We start from the raw sequence: 17,307 nt of genomic DNA on the forward strand, positions 1-17,307 counted from the left end.
TAAGGTTTAAAGGCATGTTTGGGTATTTATTTTAATGTGATTTACTATTCTATCAAAGTAATAAAATGATAACACCAGCATCGTTAATTTTTCTTCCGAAGTGAAGTTAATACTGTGGATCACATCGTTTCAAATATTTTTTTTGTTTTTGGAAGGTTTTAACATTCTGTTATGTAGGTTTTTCCTTTCTTCAACATACCTAAATTATGATTTGCATAACAGCCAATATTTTGTAATTCGTAATTGGTAAGCATATATGACAAAATTAATTCCTTGGTACTTTGAATATATAATTTGTTTTATTCAAATACTTCAAAGTGTCTGTCATAATATACTTATACTATATTTTACAGCTTTTGAAAATCTTACCTAACCTTTGCAACAACCCTGAAAGATAGCAAAGAACAAATGTAGTTATCCTCGTTTTTTAAGATGAGCGGTCCAGTTGAGATATTTGACTCAGCCAGGATGTCAAACTAAGTCTTTCTATAGCCTTATTTACGTGGAAGACTAGAATTGTAGAAGCTATAGTTGTCAAAATGGTGTGCATAATGTGTGTGTATATATATATATATAGTAAGTAATATGAAAACAAGAAATTGAAAAATTGCGATGAGGTTCATGGCTCAGGTTTACCCTGGTTCTGAGCTATAAAATGTGAAAATGAGAAAGACTTTTCTGTGATCTCTGGTACTGTGTAATGTGATATGAAATTGTATACATAGGATTAAGTGTTTTAAGATGGATAGTTTCAGACCTAATCAGGAAAAACAGCCATTTATGGTAAGTTAAGTCCTTCTAAAACTAGGAAATAATTGAGTATGAGAACTCTTGACAAGAAAAGTAATGCTGTGTCCTGAGGAATTCAAACTTAAGTAAAACCTTATTATAAAAAGAGAAGTCTACTTAGCATAGTCCTGTTTTAGGATAGAATACTTTATTTTCATTTAGCTGACTTTATTTCATTTTGGCTCTAATAACCTTTGTCCGCTATCACTTAACACACTGAAACATGTATATTGGAATTAAACAGAAATTGGCATGAAGCATAACTGCTTAGAATTCTCTCCATGGGTTTTTAATATTCAGAGTGCAAAAGCAACTCACTATAATGCAGTTCCAACTAAAAGCCCCACCCATGGATAATTGGGTTACATTATTTAAATTTTTAAGGAAGGCAAGATCCATTACTAATTCAAACTTCAATTTCATACACGAAAAGTTTGGCAGATCTTAATTTCACCTCTGCACTTCGGTACAACACTAGGGGTCATTGCCTTATTCTCAGTAGGAGAAGAGCTGGCCAAACAGTGAAGATTTCATCTCTTCTTCCTAGGTTGGACTTGGTTGTTTTAACATAACCAGAAACCTTAGTTGTCACTTTCCTTATTAAATTTGTTCCATGCATCTTCTCTATTCCAGTTCTCCATTTGTCCTATTTTTGATCTTCCAGGCTGCTATGTATTGCTGGAGAAAATTGTGTCCAGCACCAATACTTAAATCTTAGCTGAGCCCTCAGTGCTTCTGTTAGTTCTTTCCTTATGTTTTTCGGAATTAACACTTTCCTCAATTCTGTACCTTTCTCATTCCTCTCACTCTCAATATGTAACACCTTTTCACTTTTTCATTTTTCCTCATCTGTTTAACTTAAAAGTCTTCTAAAATTTACTTCTTCTGGTAGGCCAGTGGCTCTCAAGTTTTTGGAACTCAGGTCCACATTACAGTGTTAAAAATTATTGAGGACTTCAATATGAAAAAGTTAAAACTTAGTGAGACTTTGGCATTGTTTTACATTTTTGCAAATCTCTTTAATGTTTATCATATTGGAAGACAGCTGGATTCCCACATCTGCTTCTCCAGTCTGTGGTAATATATTGTTTTGGTTGAAGTGGATGCAGAAAATCTGGCCTCACATATGTAATTGGAAAAGGTGTAAGAAGTATGGTAGTAGCCTTTTTGGATAATTGCACGTAATCTTCTTTAATACCACACCAAAACTTGACACGTCAGAGTATTGTAGAGATTAGTTGCAATACGAAATCTAAAACTGAATCACATAACTTTTCATCCTCTGTTAAATTGAAATCCTTTGGTCTGTCTTGCAGTTCGAGTGGATCTCTTACCTGTGCATTAATTTGTAACAGTATGCATCAGTGATTTGGAAATTATTGGTCTACTGACAATCTTCCAAATGTTAATGTATGTCATGATAACCACACTAGAAGGCATGTTGGTTTCTGTTATCAGTGAGCTCATCAGAACAATCTGTAAGGGTTGAGAAGCTGTCAGACTCACAGTGGTGGACACAAGTTTTCCAAGTTACTGCTTGAAAGCTGGAAATTTTATCACTGGCTATTTTCCTTGAAATGTCAAACTCACTTATTTCTGAGAAAATGTCAGCCAGATACTCAAGTCTGAATAGTTGTAGCTTATTGGTAGTTATACTAGGTAAAAGTAACACTTCATTAAAGAAAAAAAAAAAAAAAAAAAAAGTAGCTAGTTCAGCTTGCAATTAAAAAAAAATTACACATATACTTTTCCTTGAGATAACTTTTGAGCATCATACCCAGTATGTAGCAGAAGTGCTTTATGGGTAGCTTCCATTTTGTTCCACAGAATATATTTTTTAAAAGACACTGTATTCAAGAGCAAGATGTAATAAAATTAGTAGTTTTGACTGCGGCAGTAAGCGTGTTCTTAAATTGGCTCTGTAGTTGTGTGAGGGTGTGGGGGTGTTTTTTAGGACAGTGACCACTAGGACAGCTTGATGTTCCTGTGTTGATTTGTGCTAAGGAACCGCAATGTAATCCACCATAGCTTTTGTACCATCACTGTGAATGTCAACACAGCGAAATGGGCAAATCATGTCTTAGTTTTATCATTTAAATAATTGTAGCCTCCAGTGGGCCCCCTGAAAGGTCTCTAGGACTTCCAGAGGTATCTGTGGACCACCTTTAAAAGTCTTTCTCAGCTCTTTGTCAGGACTTGGAGACCTTAAACTTCGTCTTTTCCATATAATCGTTCATTCCCTTTTCTCAGTCACGCCCTTCAGCCTACAAAATTAGTAATTCTTGATCCAACTACCCTTCAAACTATCATTCTTCTTCCCTTCCGCCAAACTTGAATATAGTTGTCTGTTGGTGTCCGAGGGGTAGTGGGTTCAAGGACCCCCCTGCAGATACCAGAATCCATAGACGCTCTGCAGTATTTGCATATAACCTACACACAACTTCCCCTATGCTTTAAATCATCTCTAGATTACTTACAATACCTAATACAATGTCAATGCTATATAAATAGTTATTACATTGTATTGTTTAGGGAATGATATGAAAAAGTCTGTACATGTTTAAGACAGACCCAACCATCCTTTTTTTTTTTTATCATCCTCAAATATTTTCCATTTGTGTTTAGTTGAATCTGTGGTCACCAAACCTATGGATATGGATGGCCAACTGTAGTTTGCTTTTACTATTTCTCTTTCTAATCCGAATTACACTTCAACCTTTAAAATTTGGCTGCTCTCCCCAGTGCTGTAAATTTATATTTTTAGTATTCCCAGTGACATGCTTAATCTAGTATTTTAATTTGTATCTTTTATTCAGCAGCGTTTGTCATAGTTGACTACCCTTTGCTTTTGATTTTTCCTTTCTAAGAGCTCAGTTAATGTGCTTCTCTCTTATCCTTCTAATTTTTGTCAGTCTTCTTTGCCGACTCAGCCTCTGCTCACTTTTTAATGTTCCCAACTTCATTATTTTTGTTCTACAGGTTCTCATGCACTTTTAACTGACATGTTTAAGGTGATTGAAATTGATGCCTCTAATCCTGAGTCCTGCCCTGAGCTACACACTTACATCTCCGATTTCTAAACATTGCCAAATAGTTATCTCACATTTTTGAGACTGAACTTGGTATTCCTAGAAACAAACACGGCCATTATCTTCCCTGCCAAAACGTCAACAGGCATTAATTGAGCAATAGCTATACAACATACTGCGGGAAAACAGTGATCAGTAACACAGATACAACACCGGTCAGGCAAGGCAGATGATTAACAGGTAAACAAACAATAACTACAGATTATGATAAGTACTGGTTGTGCTGGGGGGTGACGGGAGAGACTACTTACATAGGTTTGTAAGGAAATAGCCCTCTGAGGAATTAACACCTAACTGAGACCTGACAAGTAAGGATTTATCTATATGGAGAGTAGAGGAAAGAGCATTTTCATGTAGAGAAAACAGTAAGCATCGAGGCTACAGGTAAAGTCTCTGGGATGTTCTGAGGGCCTAAAGTCACAGCAGATAATGACTGTAAGTGTAAACAGAGTCAGCTGGATTGATAGATCATACAGTGTCTTCCAGACCACAAAAAGGAGTTTGAGTTTTATTTTAATTGCAATGAGAAGCCATTGAAATGTTTTAAGCAGGCTGTGTCAAAATCTGATTTCCATTTCTAAAATATTCTTCTGGCAACTATGGTGAATACTTGGGGACTGGACAGGAGGGAGGAAGGAATAGGGAGACGTGGTTGGAAACTCTTGACAGTATTTAAGGTCAAAGATTATAGTGGTTTGAACTATAAGGTGGACTGGAGATGGGATGGAAAGGAACATGTTCAAGATATGTTTTGAAGCCTTGAAGCAGGAAGACCTTATCTTAGGGTGAAAACTAAAAAGTTTGAGTTTTCCAGAGAAATGGTTAGCAGGTGTTTTAAGCAGAAGAAACATCATGTACAAAGGGTAAGAGACAGGAAGAAAACGAAATATCTCAGGACCTGAAAGAAACTCAATGTGCCCAGAGTCTGAAAGGAAGAATGGCAAAGGGTGAAGAGGGAGATGCAGGCAGAAGCCAGATTATACAGGACCATGTTAAGGGACTTAGACTCTGTCTGTGTCTGGAGTTTCTAATCTGGGCTGTATTTGGGAATTACGTGGTTATAACCAGTAATGGAATTACTGAGAGTAGATGAGATTACTCAGGAAGAATGCATAGAATGAAATGAGCTTAGATCCTAAAGCCAAGACCTGGGGAACATTAGCACTTAAAAGCAGTGATCATGGAGACAGAAGAACTAGAAAAGCAAAACTTGGAATGAAAAGCCAAGGGACAAAGGTTTCTCAGATTTGTGGTCAGCATTTCAGATTGATTCTTTGGGAGATTAAATAAGATAAGACTTGGTAACTAGCCTGTACTGGTCACTGATGAACTTGGGTGAGAATGAGTTTGGTTCACTCATGGGTTGAAAACCAGATTAGTGAGGGTTAAGTAAATAGTTAGGTAAGAAAATTGAAACAGGGTATATATAGATGACTAGCTGGGCTTTGGGAGGACAAGAATGATGGAGTGCTGGTTGGAGTTTTTGGTGGAATCTTAAGGTTTTGTTTTAATATGTGAGATAAATGTTTATATGCTTTCTGGAAGAGATTGAAGATAGAGGAGGTGGGATGGAATGGCACCCTCTCCTTTGCTCTCATCTGGTGTCTCAAGCTAGAAACTTCATAAACAGCTCTAATTTCTTTTGTACCAAGCCATTGCCCCACTTAAACATACTAAATAAATCTTATTTTTACCTCAGAAATATTATTTGAATATACTTTCTCTTCTCCATGCTAATGTTGCTTTCATTAGGTCAGCAGCATCTCTATAGGGATGTTTAAACAACTTCTTCCTGGTTCTGTTCCTTTAAAAAAGGAAAAAGGAAAAAAAGAAAAAAGCCCAGTAAGATGATATTACTGTTTTACTGAAAGATCTCTGCTGGTTAAGTCCTGGCTCTTTGGCCCTTTGCAATATTAACCACTTGTCATCTTTCCTGCTGCCCATTTGCTGACACCTTCATCCTACCCCCATGCTACCCTTTAGCTATGTTAAATTTTCTCTGATTTATAAACATTCTCTCCTCTTGGAAAACCTTTTTTCTTTAATTAAGGTATTTTCTGTAGCTGAATTTTCTTCTTTCACCTTTACCTCTCTGGCAAATTGCTGTTCAAGATGAGCCTGGAAGTTACCTGTTATGATAGACTAGAGCATGCCTTTCTGTGTCCACAATACTCTGCATTCTTCTGTTACAACATTCGTTTATTCCTTTATTTTAGTAATTATCTGTTCGTATGTCTCTCTTCACCTGGACTAGTGGCTCCTCCAGACCAGAGACTGTATCATCCAGGCATATATCCTAGATGTTTGGCATAATATCAGATGTTCATTAACGTGAAGTGATTTGGCTGAATGACTGAATAGTAACAATTAATGGAATTTATAGATTCTTAGCATTTTGGAATTGGGATTGATTATTTTAATGAGAACACTGAGGCCCAAGCAGGTGAAATGATCTTCAAAGGGTTATCCAGATGGTCACTGGGTTCTCCCAACTTCTCACCTAGGGCCCTCTGAAGAACTTCCACTAGTTGCTATCAGTCAGTGCTGGTTAGGTAATATTTAAATTAAGGTGGAGCCAATATAAACACATGTACTGTCTATGATGCCGTTGTGTTGCTCTGTCGCCCAGGCTGGAGTGCAGTGGCGCGATCTTGGCTCACTGTAAGCTCCGCCTCCTGGGTTCACGCCATTCTCCTGCCTCAGCCTACCAAGTAGCTGGGACTACAGGTGTCCACCACCACGCCTAGCTAATTTTTTGTATTTTTAGTAGAGATGAGGTTTCATCGTGTTAGCCAGGATGGTCTCAATCTCCTGACCTCGTGATCCACCTGCCTTGGCCTCCCAAAGTGCTGGGATTACAGACATGAGCCATCGTGCTTGACCAATGCCATTTAATTTTTAGCTTATAGAATGTGAGTGAAAGATTGAAATGATACAATGATATGATATTTAAAGAGTTCTAAAAATTGTTTGAATTTAGTAGATTAACTAGTCCTCCTCAGATGAAAAGTCAGATATAGTGTCATTTTACTAAAGTCCATACTTTATCCTCTTAGAGGAGTTCCTCGGTGCAAAATTGTGTGGGTATATGTACTCTTATGTACATTTTGGGGTGGGGGAGCATAGGTTCTGTTGTTTTTTTCCAAAAGGTTCCTTAATCTGCATCTCATGACTTGAAGGTATTTTGCTATTGTGATAAGTGATCGTTCTCAAAGCAAAGTACATGAAAGATTCTTTTAGCTGCTGCTTGAATTATATTTTTAATCTTTGCTACTTGCTTTCATTTTTAGGGTTTGTGTTTAGTGAATCAGAGGGATCTGCATTAGAACAGTTTGAAGGTGGCCCCTGTGCTGTTATTGCACCTGTTCAGGTAACATAGACTCCTTTACCAACTCCTTAGAGGGACATGTTGAAATCTTTCATACTTGTTGTTTTTTAATGTCTGTACTCCATATAGTAATTATGAGACATATCAGTTAACTCTTAACTTTTACTCTTGTATATTACAGTAAATATCCAAAACAAAAATGAATTCAGAATATTGATGAGTTGCACAACACTAGCCTTTTGACTATATTTTCAAGGAAAAATAATAGGTGTTTCGTGACTTTGAGAAAATTAGGAAGTTTCTTGACATCTTTAATATAGAGATCCTATTAAGTAATAACATGTTATACTTTAGATAGGTACAGTCGCTGTAATTGTACTATTTTCATTTGTTCAGTCTATAAAAGTTATTTTCCTAAAGTTGAAGATGATTTCATATTTTTATGGCCTATAACTTTTTCAAATTTGAAATAAGTTGGCAGCTTATACTATTTTATGGTATAACTTTGACTTTTCTGATTGAAATTTATAACTGATTTCAAACAATTTCAAAAACCAAAAGTTTTTCTTTGCACAAAACATAGGATTTATCAAAATGTCTTTATTTGATTTGGAATCTTGATGTGTTACATTGTTTGAATTTCAAAGGCTGATTCGCTATGAACTGTTAAATTGTTAAAACTAAGAATTGAATTTTCAGTTTACGGCAATACTGATGTCTGTGAATGACAGTGTAACTTTAGAACTATCATAAAAGAACTGTTATGAAAATTACAGCTAATTTATTGTTTTAACCATCATGTTTTGAAAATATATATTTAATGTGGCATTTATTATTCTTTGGGTATAAAGAATGCATTCTGGCCGGGTGCAGTGGTTCACGCCTGTCATCCCAGCACTTTGGGAGGCCGAGGTGGGTGGATCACAAGGTCAGGAGATCCAGACCATCCTAGCTGACATGGTGAAACCCCGTCTCTACTAAAAATACAAAACATTAGCCGGACGTACATAGTCCCAGCTACTTGGGAGGCGTACATAGTCCCAGCTACTTGGGAGGCTGAGGCAGGAGAATGGCATGAACCCAGGAGGCGGAGCTTGCAGTAAGCCGAGATTATGCCACTCCCCTGGGTGAAAAAGCACACACTGTCTCAAAAAAAAAAAAAAAAAATGCATTGCTAAACTGTTGGCTACAAAGTAAATTGTTTCTCAGAAGTTATACTCTATATATTTACATTGCCAAAAATATATTTTTGTAAAGAAAAAAATTATGGTTGATTCGAAAATATATCTTTTATAGATCATTTTTTACGTTTTTTTTTTTTTTGCATTAGAATTTTTTTTAAATGAAGAAAAATTTGAATGTCCGAATCTTGCCTTGGAATTATGGAATGTGAAGAATGAAATTTAACTATAAATTAGTAATTATAGCTGTTGTACTGAGTAATTGAAACAAATTTTGGTTGTTAGTAGGAATGTTATCTGAATTTGAAGATTCCTTTGTTATGTCCATATGTAAATTAGATTATATAAATACTGCCCCTCTTGGTCAGTAATAGCAAGGTTTTTATTGCAAGTAGTGCATGAATATAGTTAAATGGAGGGTATACTACAGGAGTTTCCTGTTTTGTAAAATACAGTATATTTCAGTAGTGGTAGTTATTTTTGCAAGTGGGGTCCTATGCAGTGATGGTTATATTCAAAGTCCTGAACCTACTTTTCTGTATCTTTGAGGTAGTAATTAAGTTTAAGAATCACGGGTGGGCCACCACGGCTCACGTCTGTAATCCCAGCACTTTGGGAGGCCGAGGCAGGTGGATCACCTGAGGTCAGGAGTTCGAGACCAGCCTGGCCAACATGGTGAAACCCCATCTCTACTTAAAATACAGAAATTAGCAGGGTGTGGTGGCAGGCGCCTGTAATCCCAGCTACTCAGGAGGCTGATGCAGAAGAATCACTTGAAACCAGAAGCTGGAGGTTGCAGTGAGCCGAGATCATGCCACTGCACTCCAGCCTGGGCAAAAGAGTGAAATTCCATCTCAGAAAAAAAAAAAAAGAATCACATACGCCAGGCACAGTGGCTCACACCTGTAATCCTAGCACTTTGGGAGGCTGAGGCAGGAGCATTGCTTAAGGCCAGGAGTTCAAAACCAGGCTGGGCAACATAGTGAGAGCCCTGTTCTAAAAAAAAAAAAAATTGAAAAAATTAGCTGGGCATGGTAGTGCACACTTGTAGTCCTAGCTACTCAAGAGGCTCGAAAGAGAGGGTCTAAGCTCAGGAGTTCAGGGCTGCAGTGAGCTATGATCATGCCACTGCCCTCCAGCTTGAGCAATAGAGTGAGACCCCATTTCTAAAAAGGAAAAAAAAAGAGTCACGTAAAGTTTTATTTATTTACTTATTTTATTTTATTATTATTATGTTTTTGAGATGCAGTTTTACTCTTGTTGCCCAGGGTGGAGTGCAATGATGCAATCTCGGCTCACCGCAGCCTCCGCCTCCCAGGTTCAAGTGATTCTCCTGCCTCAGCCTCCCAAGTAGCTGGGATTACAGGCATGCACCACCACACCGGGCTAATTTTTTTTTTTTTTTTTTTTGAGACGGACTCTCGCTTTTTCTCCCGGGCTGGAGTGCAGTGGCGCGATCTCGGCTCACTGCAAGCTCCTCCTCCAGGGTTCACGCCATTCTCCTGCCTCAGCCTACCTAGTAGCTGAGACTACAGGTGCCTGCCAGCACGCCTGGCTAATTTTTGTATTTTGTAGAGATGGTTGTCACCGTGTTAGCCAGGATGGTCTCGATCTCCTGACCTCGTGATCCACCCACCTTGGCCTCCCAAAGTGCTGAGATTACAGGTGTGAGTCACCACGCCCGGCCACACCCAGCCAATTTTTGTATTTTTAGTAGAGATAGGGTTTTTCCATGTTGCCCAGGCTGGTCTTGAGCTCCTGACCTCAGGTGATCCACCTGCCTTGGCCTCCCAAAGTGCTGGGATTACAGGCATAAGCGACCACGCCTGGCCGAGTCACGTACACTTTGTAAAGAATTTTGTTTGTGTTAATATTTCAGTTTAAAAGTCAAAACTAAGTTATTAAGGATGACCAGAAGTGAGCAAGTACATATATTAAAACTTTTTTAGAGTATAAAAATTAGAGCATAATACTGTTTAAAAAGAATAGGCAAAATAATGGAACCAAATAGCTAATATAATCATAGACCTCATTACCTGTAACAGTTAACCTGGAATTTATCACACCAGGAATAAAGGAATAAAGAAGGAACTAAGATCAGTGGTGAAATAAAATAAAGTTTGATAAATCCCATCCAGATGACTTGTTAGCACTTTGAGGGGAAGATAAGTTTAGATCATTTTGTACCATATATCAAATATATTTTTGGAATAATATTTAACCACAAGAAAACTTAATGTATCATCAACACTCTAAGAGAAACAGTGACTTCCAAACTAATACATATTTTCATTAAATATTGGCAATAAAGGGATATTGTCTTTCTTATATAAATAACTTGTAGAAGTTAATTAGAAAAACACTAAGATTCAGGGGTGAAATGGGCATAGATGTGCAGTTGTAACAGGTGGAATGATGCTTCACGGCCAAAGAATCAGGATGCTCACCCTCACTAGGAAGCCAGAAAAGTAAAAATAAAACTGTAACTAGATTCTATTTCTTACTTTTTCTCATCTTTAAAAATAAAATTACAAATGCCAGTGCATGTAAGGGTGGGACGATGCTGGCACACTCATATGCTGCCATATAGTACAAATTTGTACTTTGATTTTGGGAAGGAATTTTAAACTATAATTGGAACCATGACAATGCAGATTCTGATGCAATAGTTGCGTTTCTGTGAATCTTTTCTAAAGAAATATTTAATATGGAAAAAGTTGTATTTAAGAAGGAGCTTATATATTAAAGTAGCAAAAAAATTGCAAGCAATCTAATGCACAATAGTGTAATTTAATAAGTAAATTTTGATAAATAGCTTGATAGACAAGTAGTGATTAAGAATTATACTTAACGAATTCTGTAGAAAATCAGAAAATACATTCATATGCCCATTATGATTTTCACTTGTAATAAAATTAAAACTAGGTATTAAAAAACATGGGAAGGAAGTATGTCAGAATGCTAACAGTAGTTGTATTGGCAGTGAAATAATGAATCTCCCCATCTCACTTCTAAAATGTTGTGATGTGGTTATACTGTTCCACTTGATGGTTGTTGCCATTTTGGGGAAAAATCAGAAGCACTTGATTACAGTATTTGTACAGACTTTATGCCTACGTAAATGGAATATTACTTAGTTTTTTGTTGTAATACCTTGAATTGTTTATTGGTGCCAGGTACTATGCTAAGTGCATTACATAGATTTTCTCATATAATCCTCACTATAACCTTTTAAAGTTTGTACAGTTATTTTTAGTTAGTAATAGTGGAGCCAGGATTCAAACCTAAGTTTGCCTGATTAAAAAGCAGTCTTCCTAATCTGTACACTAATACTTTCAAACACAGGTGAGGAAAAGTCATCACTGTAACCTGTTTTTCTTGGACCTGCCCTCTAGAGATTCAGATAGAGTAGGTGGAGCCCAAGAATCTGCAGTTTAAACAAGTCAGGTGACTGGGATGTAGCTACCGTTGAACTACAGTTTGAGAAGGAGACACTTCCCTATGCAGCTTTTTATCAACTAGCCAATGTAACATCATTGACTCGCTTAAGGGGAAGTTTAGAAATCCATTTGTCTTTTCTTCTGAATCTTTTAGCTTTTTTAGTTAATCTTGAGCTCCCGATAATAAAGTGGTGACTGTAATAGTGTTACTTTTGTGTCATAGATGAAGGCTAAGGGAACAGAAACACTTTTATATTTAGATTTCTTTTACCTGGAGGAATCTAAATGAAATGTAGACTTGTTCCTTTTCTACAGGGCTTTCACTTTGTGAATAGAAGAGTAAGTTTCTGTGCTTTTCAGTTATTCTGTTATGTGAGTTAGTTCTTCTACTTGTCAGAAAATACGTACTGTGGAAGAAGAAGAATTTTATGAATCTAGAATCAAGTTTATAGTAGTATACTCTGAATAAATAACTGCACAGTTTCTGTCAAATGTGAGGGGAACCCATTTGATATCTTTACAGAACTAGTCAAAAGATTACAAAGGAGGTACAAATGATTTTTTTCCATTTTAAAATTGAAGAATGATGTGATGTATAGTTATAATGCATTTCACTAATTATTGCTTCAATTGTATAAAGGCATTTCTTTTGAAGAAGCTCCTGTTTTCTTCTGAGAAGTCTTCTTGGCGGGATTGTTCAGGTATGATAGCTGTCTTTTAAAAACTTTTGCTTCATCCTCTGCTTTAATAGAGATGATCTATGCAGGATTCATTGGCAATAGTTTAATTACAATTATCTGAGAAAATTAAGTATCAATGGGATTTTTTTTTTTTCCTGAAGTTTCCTTTTAAAATGTTTTAGAAAGTGTCGTGAACAGTGACTTCATATTTCCAAATTTGGTTTTCTAACCAGGGGTTATAAGACATGATGGTATAACTAAGGGAAAAACCTTTGGCTTCTTGCTAAAACTTGGTGCATTTCCTAGAACTGTTAGGTGGCAGCATACAATAAAGAATAGTCATTTTTCTTTTTTGGTCTTATTTAGCTGTGGGCAAGACCTCAGAATTATCATTATATTCCTGCATGTTTTAGTATAATGCCTTACACAATGCAAATACTGTAGATAATTTTGGATGAAGTTGCAAATGAAACTGTCATAGCTTCTGTAACTTGAACTTCTGTACCCAGAGAGATGTGATGCCACCTTATAATAAGAATTTGCATTCCATGTGACAGTTTACAAAGATCTTTCCTTCACGTACACATTTCCTGTGAACCTCACAATACCTTCTGGAAGAAAGTAGGACATATTACAATCCCAGTTTTGTATCTAAGGATGTAACAGCTTACATTCCAAACCATGACTATAAAATCTGATGATTTTGAATTTAAGAGGTAAGGTATCACTTCCATAAGTTTTAAATTAATAGGTGAAATAGAAAAAAAATCTTAGTAGAGAAGAAACTATTTGAGATACTATTGTTGAACTTTTAATAAAATGTATACTGTTTCTTACACAGAACTATATTCACTTTGATAAAATATTTGTAAAGCGTTGTCGTGTCATAAATACTGTGGTGATTATAAAGTGAACAACATCGTTCCTGCCTTTAAAGAACTGTTAATCCATTAGGAGAGACAGAAACCTCCTTACATCATACAATTTTTGAAAGCTTCAGAAAGTGATACTACTTCTTGAGAGTAATACTGCTTGAAAAGAGAGTGCGGCTAAGGTTCAGAAAGAGATGGTCTGAGCATTTGCGCTATTTTCTGTCAAATTTGGATGCTCAAATCTGTATTCTGACCGCTGGCATCTGCTGATGTAATGCATTTTGGTAACATAGGTGCTGACGGTATCTCATCTCACTATTATCCCTTTGGGACAGGGTGATCCAGGACTTTAGACTAATTCAGGAGTGAGGGGAGAAAATAGAGGTCTCAACAGACCTTTCCATTGTGCTGAGTTCTGCAGTAAAGGAAATCTCATGGCTTAAATGCTGCAGTTGCTAAAGGTTTAAGAAAGTGATGATCAGTGTCAGATTGTGATCTTTCATAATGTTTAATTCTGCATTTTTCAGGATTCTTTTTCTACTTGGTTTTGTTTGGATGGCTTTATTTAAAGTGATATTTCAATCCACAAACACATTGTTTTTCTAAAACATAATTTAAAATCTATTTAGAGATTTTTTCCCTGTTTTTAAAATGCTTCATTTTCATTATTAACACATTCTTACTATTGTTATTCATGACAGAATTTTTTTTTTTTTTTTCAGAGGAAACCATTATAACTTATGCTTTGGTTATTTTTAGAGGAAGAGCAGAAGGAACTCCTTTGTCATACCTTGTGTGATATTTTAGAAAGTGCTTGTTGTGACCACTCTGGATCATACTGCTTGGTTTCATGGTTAAGAGGCAAGACAACTGAGGAAACTGCTAGTATTTCTGGGAGTCCTGCAGAGTCTAGTTGCCAAGTGGAACATTCTTGTAAGATACATTTTTATTTCCTGAAGTTTTTTTCTTATTCCTTTGTTTTAATGAATCTATTGAATATTTTGAATAAAAAATTACATGTTCATACCATGTATTCTTTTCTAGCTTAAGCTTAATTACTGAGCCTTAATATTTTTTATTTCCATTTCATTTATTTTAATTACTAGAAGACGTTACATTTTTGCAAAAAAATGCATCTCTTAAAATAAAGTTTTTAAAATGTTCTGGTTAACTTCTGCTTGATAACAATCTCTTTTGAGCTTTAGAACTCTTATTTAGAAATAATGATATACTTCAGTTTCAGATGCCTTAATGTTTTGCTTTGGTATTGCAAAAAAAAGTTTTCTTTGACATCAGAAAATTTCATAAATTTATCTTTACTTGCTTCCCAGAGCAAAGATGGGGACATTTCTCTTCGTTGCAAGCTGTTGCTTTTCCTTCTGAATTATTTGGATTATTTTTATACATATAGATTATTTTAAGGCAATTTTAGTTATGCCTTAAGTTTTTCATACCTTGATTGAAGATAAGTTAAATAATAGCTATTCTCATTATTCATAAAACTTATATATTCCGTGGCTTTTAACTTTTGAAAATTCTTATGTAATTGACCCGAAAGCTGCCAATGTGAAATGGAGACAGCTAGTGGTACGGAAGCTAGTTAAGAGTTGCTTTTCTGATTGGCTTTTCAGGAGTAATCTTGCTACTTGATGGTTTTTGATAATTGGTAGTCCCAAATGCTTATGTTAAATAAGTGACTTATTCTACCCACAGAGCATCACATTAACTATCATCTCTGTGGAAATTTTTTGTAGAGAGATTACCTATCTAAAAGTACATTTCAATTGTATGTGATACACATTTTTCTTTCCATATAGTATTATCTGTAAGATGCTGTTGCCTCCCTGGACTAAAATGTCTCTGTGTTGTCAGTGTCTTTTTTTCTCCTACCTTTGCAGTTAAAATGCCTTAAGCCTGGCAAATTCTAATAGTAGTAAATTTGCAAGGAATAATTTTGAACATTTAAACAGTTGAATGATGCTTCCTTTTGAAGCCTTTGAAACATGGCCTTTCAAAAAGAACTTAACATATTTTAGAGTTTATAATACATTTGAAGACAACAAGTGGAAAACAGTCACAAGGATGGTAGTCCAAAGTGTCGTTAAGATTGGTTTTAACATATTCTCCAGGTTTTACTGTGTGGATATAAACACTTAATAGTTTCATTTAGGATATTAAAATTTTGAAAGAGGAATTGTTGATCTTTTGAAAAATTATTTTGAAGGTTATGTGCTTAAAGCCAGTCTGTATATTGATGTGTGAGAAAATAGTAAGATCTTTTTATATAACATTTTCCATTAGTATCTTAATAGTATACTGAGTGCACACTATGGAATGTGCTATGCATTTCTGTAGTGATAGGTTATATTGCTGTAGGTTGAAGGGCCTTATAATGCATTCACTTTGGTACTTCAGTAACTAATTATATGGGCATATTATATTGAATTGAATTACCCTCCAAAAAACATTTTAGTAATTTTCCAGTTTGTATCTCTTTTAAAAGTTGCCATGAAGTAAACCATATTTTAAATTTTTTAAATATTGTATACATTTGAAATACTTTGTTAACTGAAAATTTGAGAATTTACCTTAGTGACAAATGAACTGTATTTATATTACAATTTTTATTCCATGTAACAATCTATTTTACCTGTTCTTTCCTTTATTCCCAGCTATGTTCTTTTTCTTGTGTTTTATATTTTTCCACCATCCCTGCCTGCTAAGCTTTTTATTTTGCTTGCCTCTTTTCTCTAAATTATTATCTTTATGTCTACTTTTGTACTATACCCAGTAAAACTATTTAGATAATCTAACATTGCAGAACAAATAATATAATTTGGAAAAGATTAGGTAGAATTTTCATTTTCTGAAAGTTTTAATGTAAAGTGTTTTCCCCTCTTGTTAATATTACTTTCTCTACAAACATTAATTTCATTGGCTTATGTGGTGTGTATAGTTTTGGCTTGTTGGTAATGCACAGTTGTTCGCAGTAGTGAATACTCAGGTTCAATTTCAGTTTGTTTCCCACATAAACCAAGAGATAACTTAATCCATTTGGACTGCTAAAGATTTTAAAATGAAATATGAAACACAACTAGGCTTTGGAAAGCTAGCATAATGTGACATTTTAAATTGTAAATAAAAATTTAAAATTTTGACTTCATATTGAATTAACTCACCAGTGAGAATTTATATTTGATAGTAGTAAGTTTTGCTTTATAAAATATATGTGAAGTTATTCATTGTGATAAATAACTCCCCAGAGCCAAGACTATCTGGGCTCAAATCTTTTCACTGCTGTTTAATCCTGTGTACTTTTTTTTTTTGAGACGGAGTCTGGCTCTGTCGCCCAGGCTGGAGTGCAGTGGCCCGATCTCAGCTCACTACAAGCTCCGCCTCCCGGGTTTACGCCATTCTCCTGCCTCAGCCTCCCGAGTAGCTGGGACTACAGGCGCCCGCAACTTCGCCCAGCTAGTTTTTTGTATTTAGTAGAGACGGGGTTTCACTGTGTCAGCCAGAATGGTCTCGATCTCCTGACCTCGTGATCCACCCGTCTCGGCCTCCCAAAGTGCTGGGATTACAGGCTTGAGCCACCGCGCCCGGCCAGTCCTGTGTACTCTTGAGAGGAGTTTTCTGTGTACCTCAGGTTCCTCTTCTGTAAAATGGAGCTTAGAGGGTTTATATGAGGATTAAATGAGGTAAGACATGTAGGGCATTTAGAAAAGGGCCTGGCACTTAATAAACTGCTCAGTAAACGTTACCTCTGATTACAATGCTTTGATTTCCTTTGATTAATAAACATAATCTAAATAAGTTACTGAAAACTTTTTAACAGTTATACAAATAAATGAGGAAACAAACTTAAAGCTGTCATTGAACCTGTGTAGTTTGAGAGTGTTATGCCTTTTTATACACGTTTGTTTAATAA

The 17,307-nt window shown here is 35.8% G+C and overlaps 1 protein-coding gene across 6 annotated transcripts in view; it reads left to right on the top strand.

Annotated features, from left to right (window-relative positions):
- Positions 1–17,307, top strand: part of MINDY3 (MINDY lysine 48 deubiquitinase 3) — an 82,242-nt gene that overhangs the window by 4,307 nt on the left and 60,628 nt on the right. For 5 of the 6 annotated variants that reach the window (XR_002733875.2, XR_002733874.1, XM_023223124.1 and 2 more), the window contains exons 2-4: positions 7,169–7,248; positions 12,468–12,528; positions 14,139–14,312. Coding sequence is in view for 3 of the 6 variants with exons in the window: in XM_023223120.1 (XP_023078888.1) it covers positions 7,169–7,248; positions 12,468–12,528; positions 14,139–14,312 (315 nt within the window). In the remaining 3 variants the exon portion in view is untranslated. Of the gene's footprint in view, positions 1–7,168; positions 7,249–12,467; positions 12,529–14,101; positions 14,313–17,307 lie in introns of all 6 variants that reach the window. The other variant, XM_023223122.1, reaches the window with a different exon arrangement.

Source organism: Piliocolobus tephrosceles, chromosome 9, assembly GCF_002776525.5.
Source record: "Piliocolobus tephrosceles isolate RC106 chromosome 9, ASM277652v3, whole genome shotgun sequence".
NCBI classification, from domain to species: Eukaryota; Metazoa; Chordata; class Mammalia; order Primates; family Cercopithecidae; genus Piliocolobus; species Piliocolobus tephrosceles.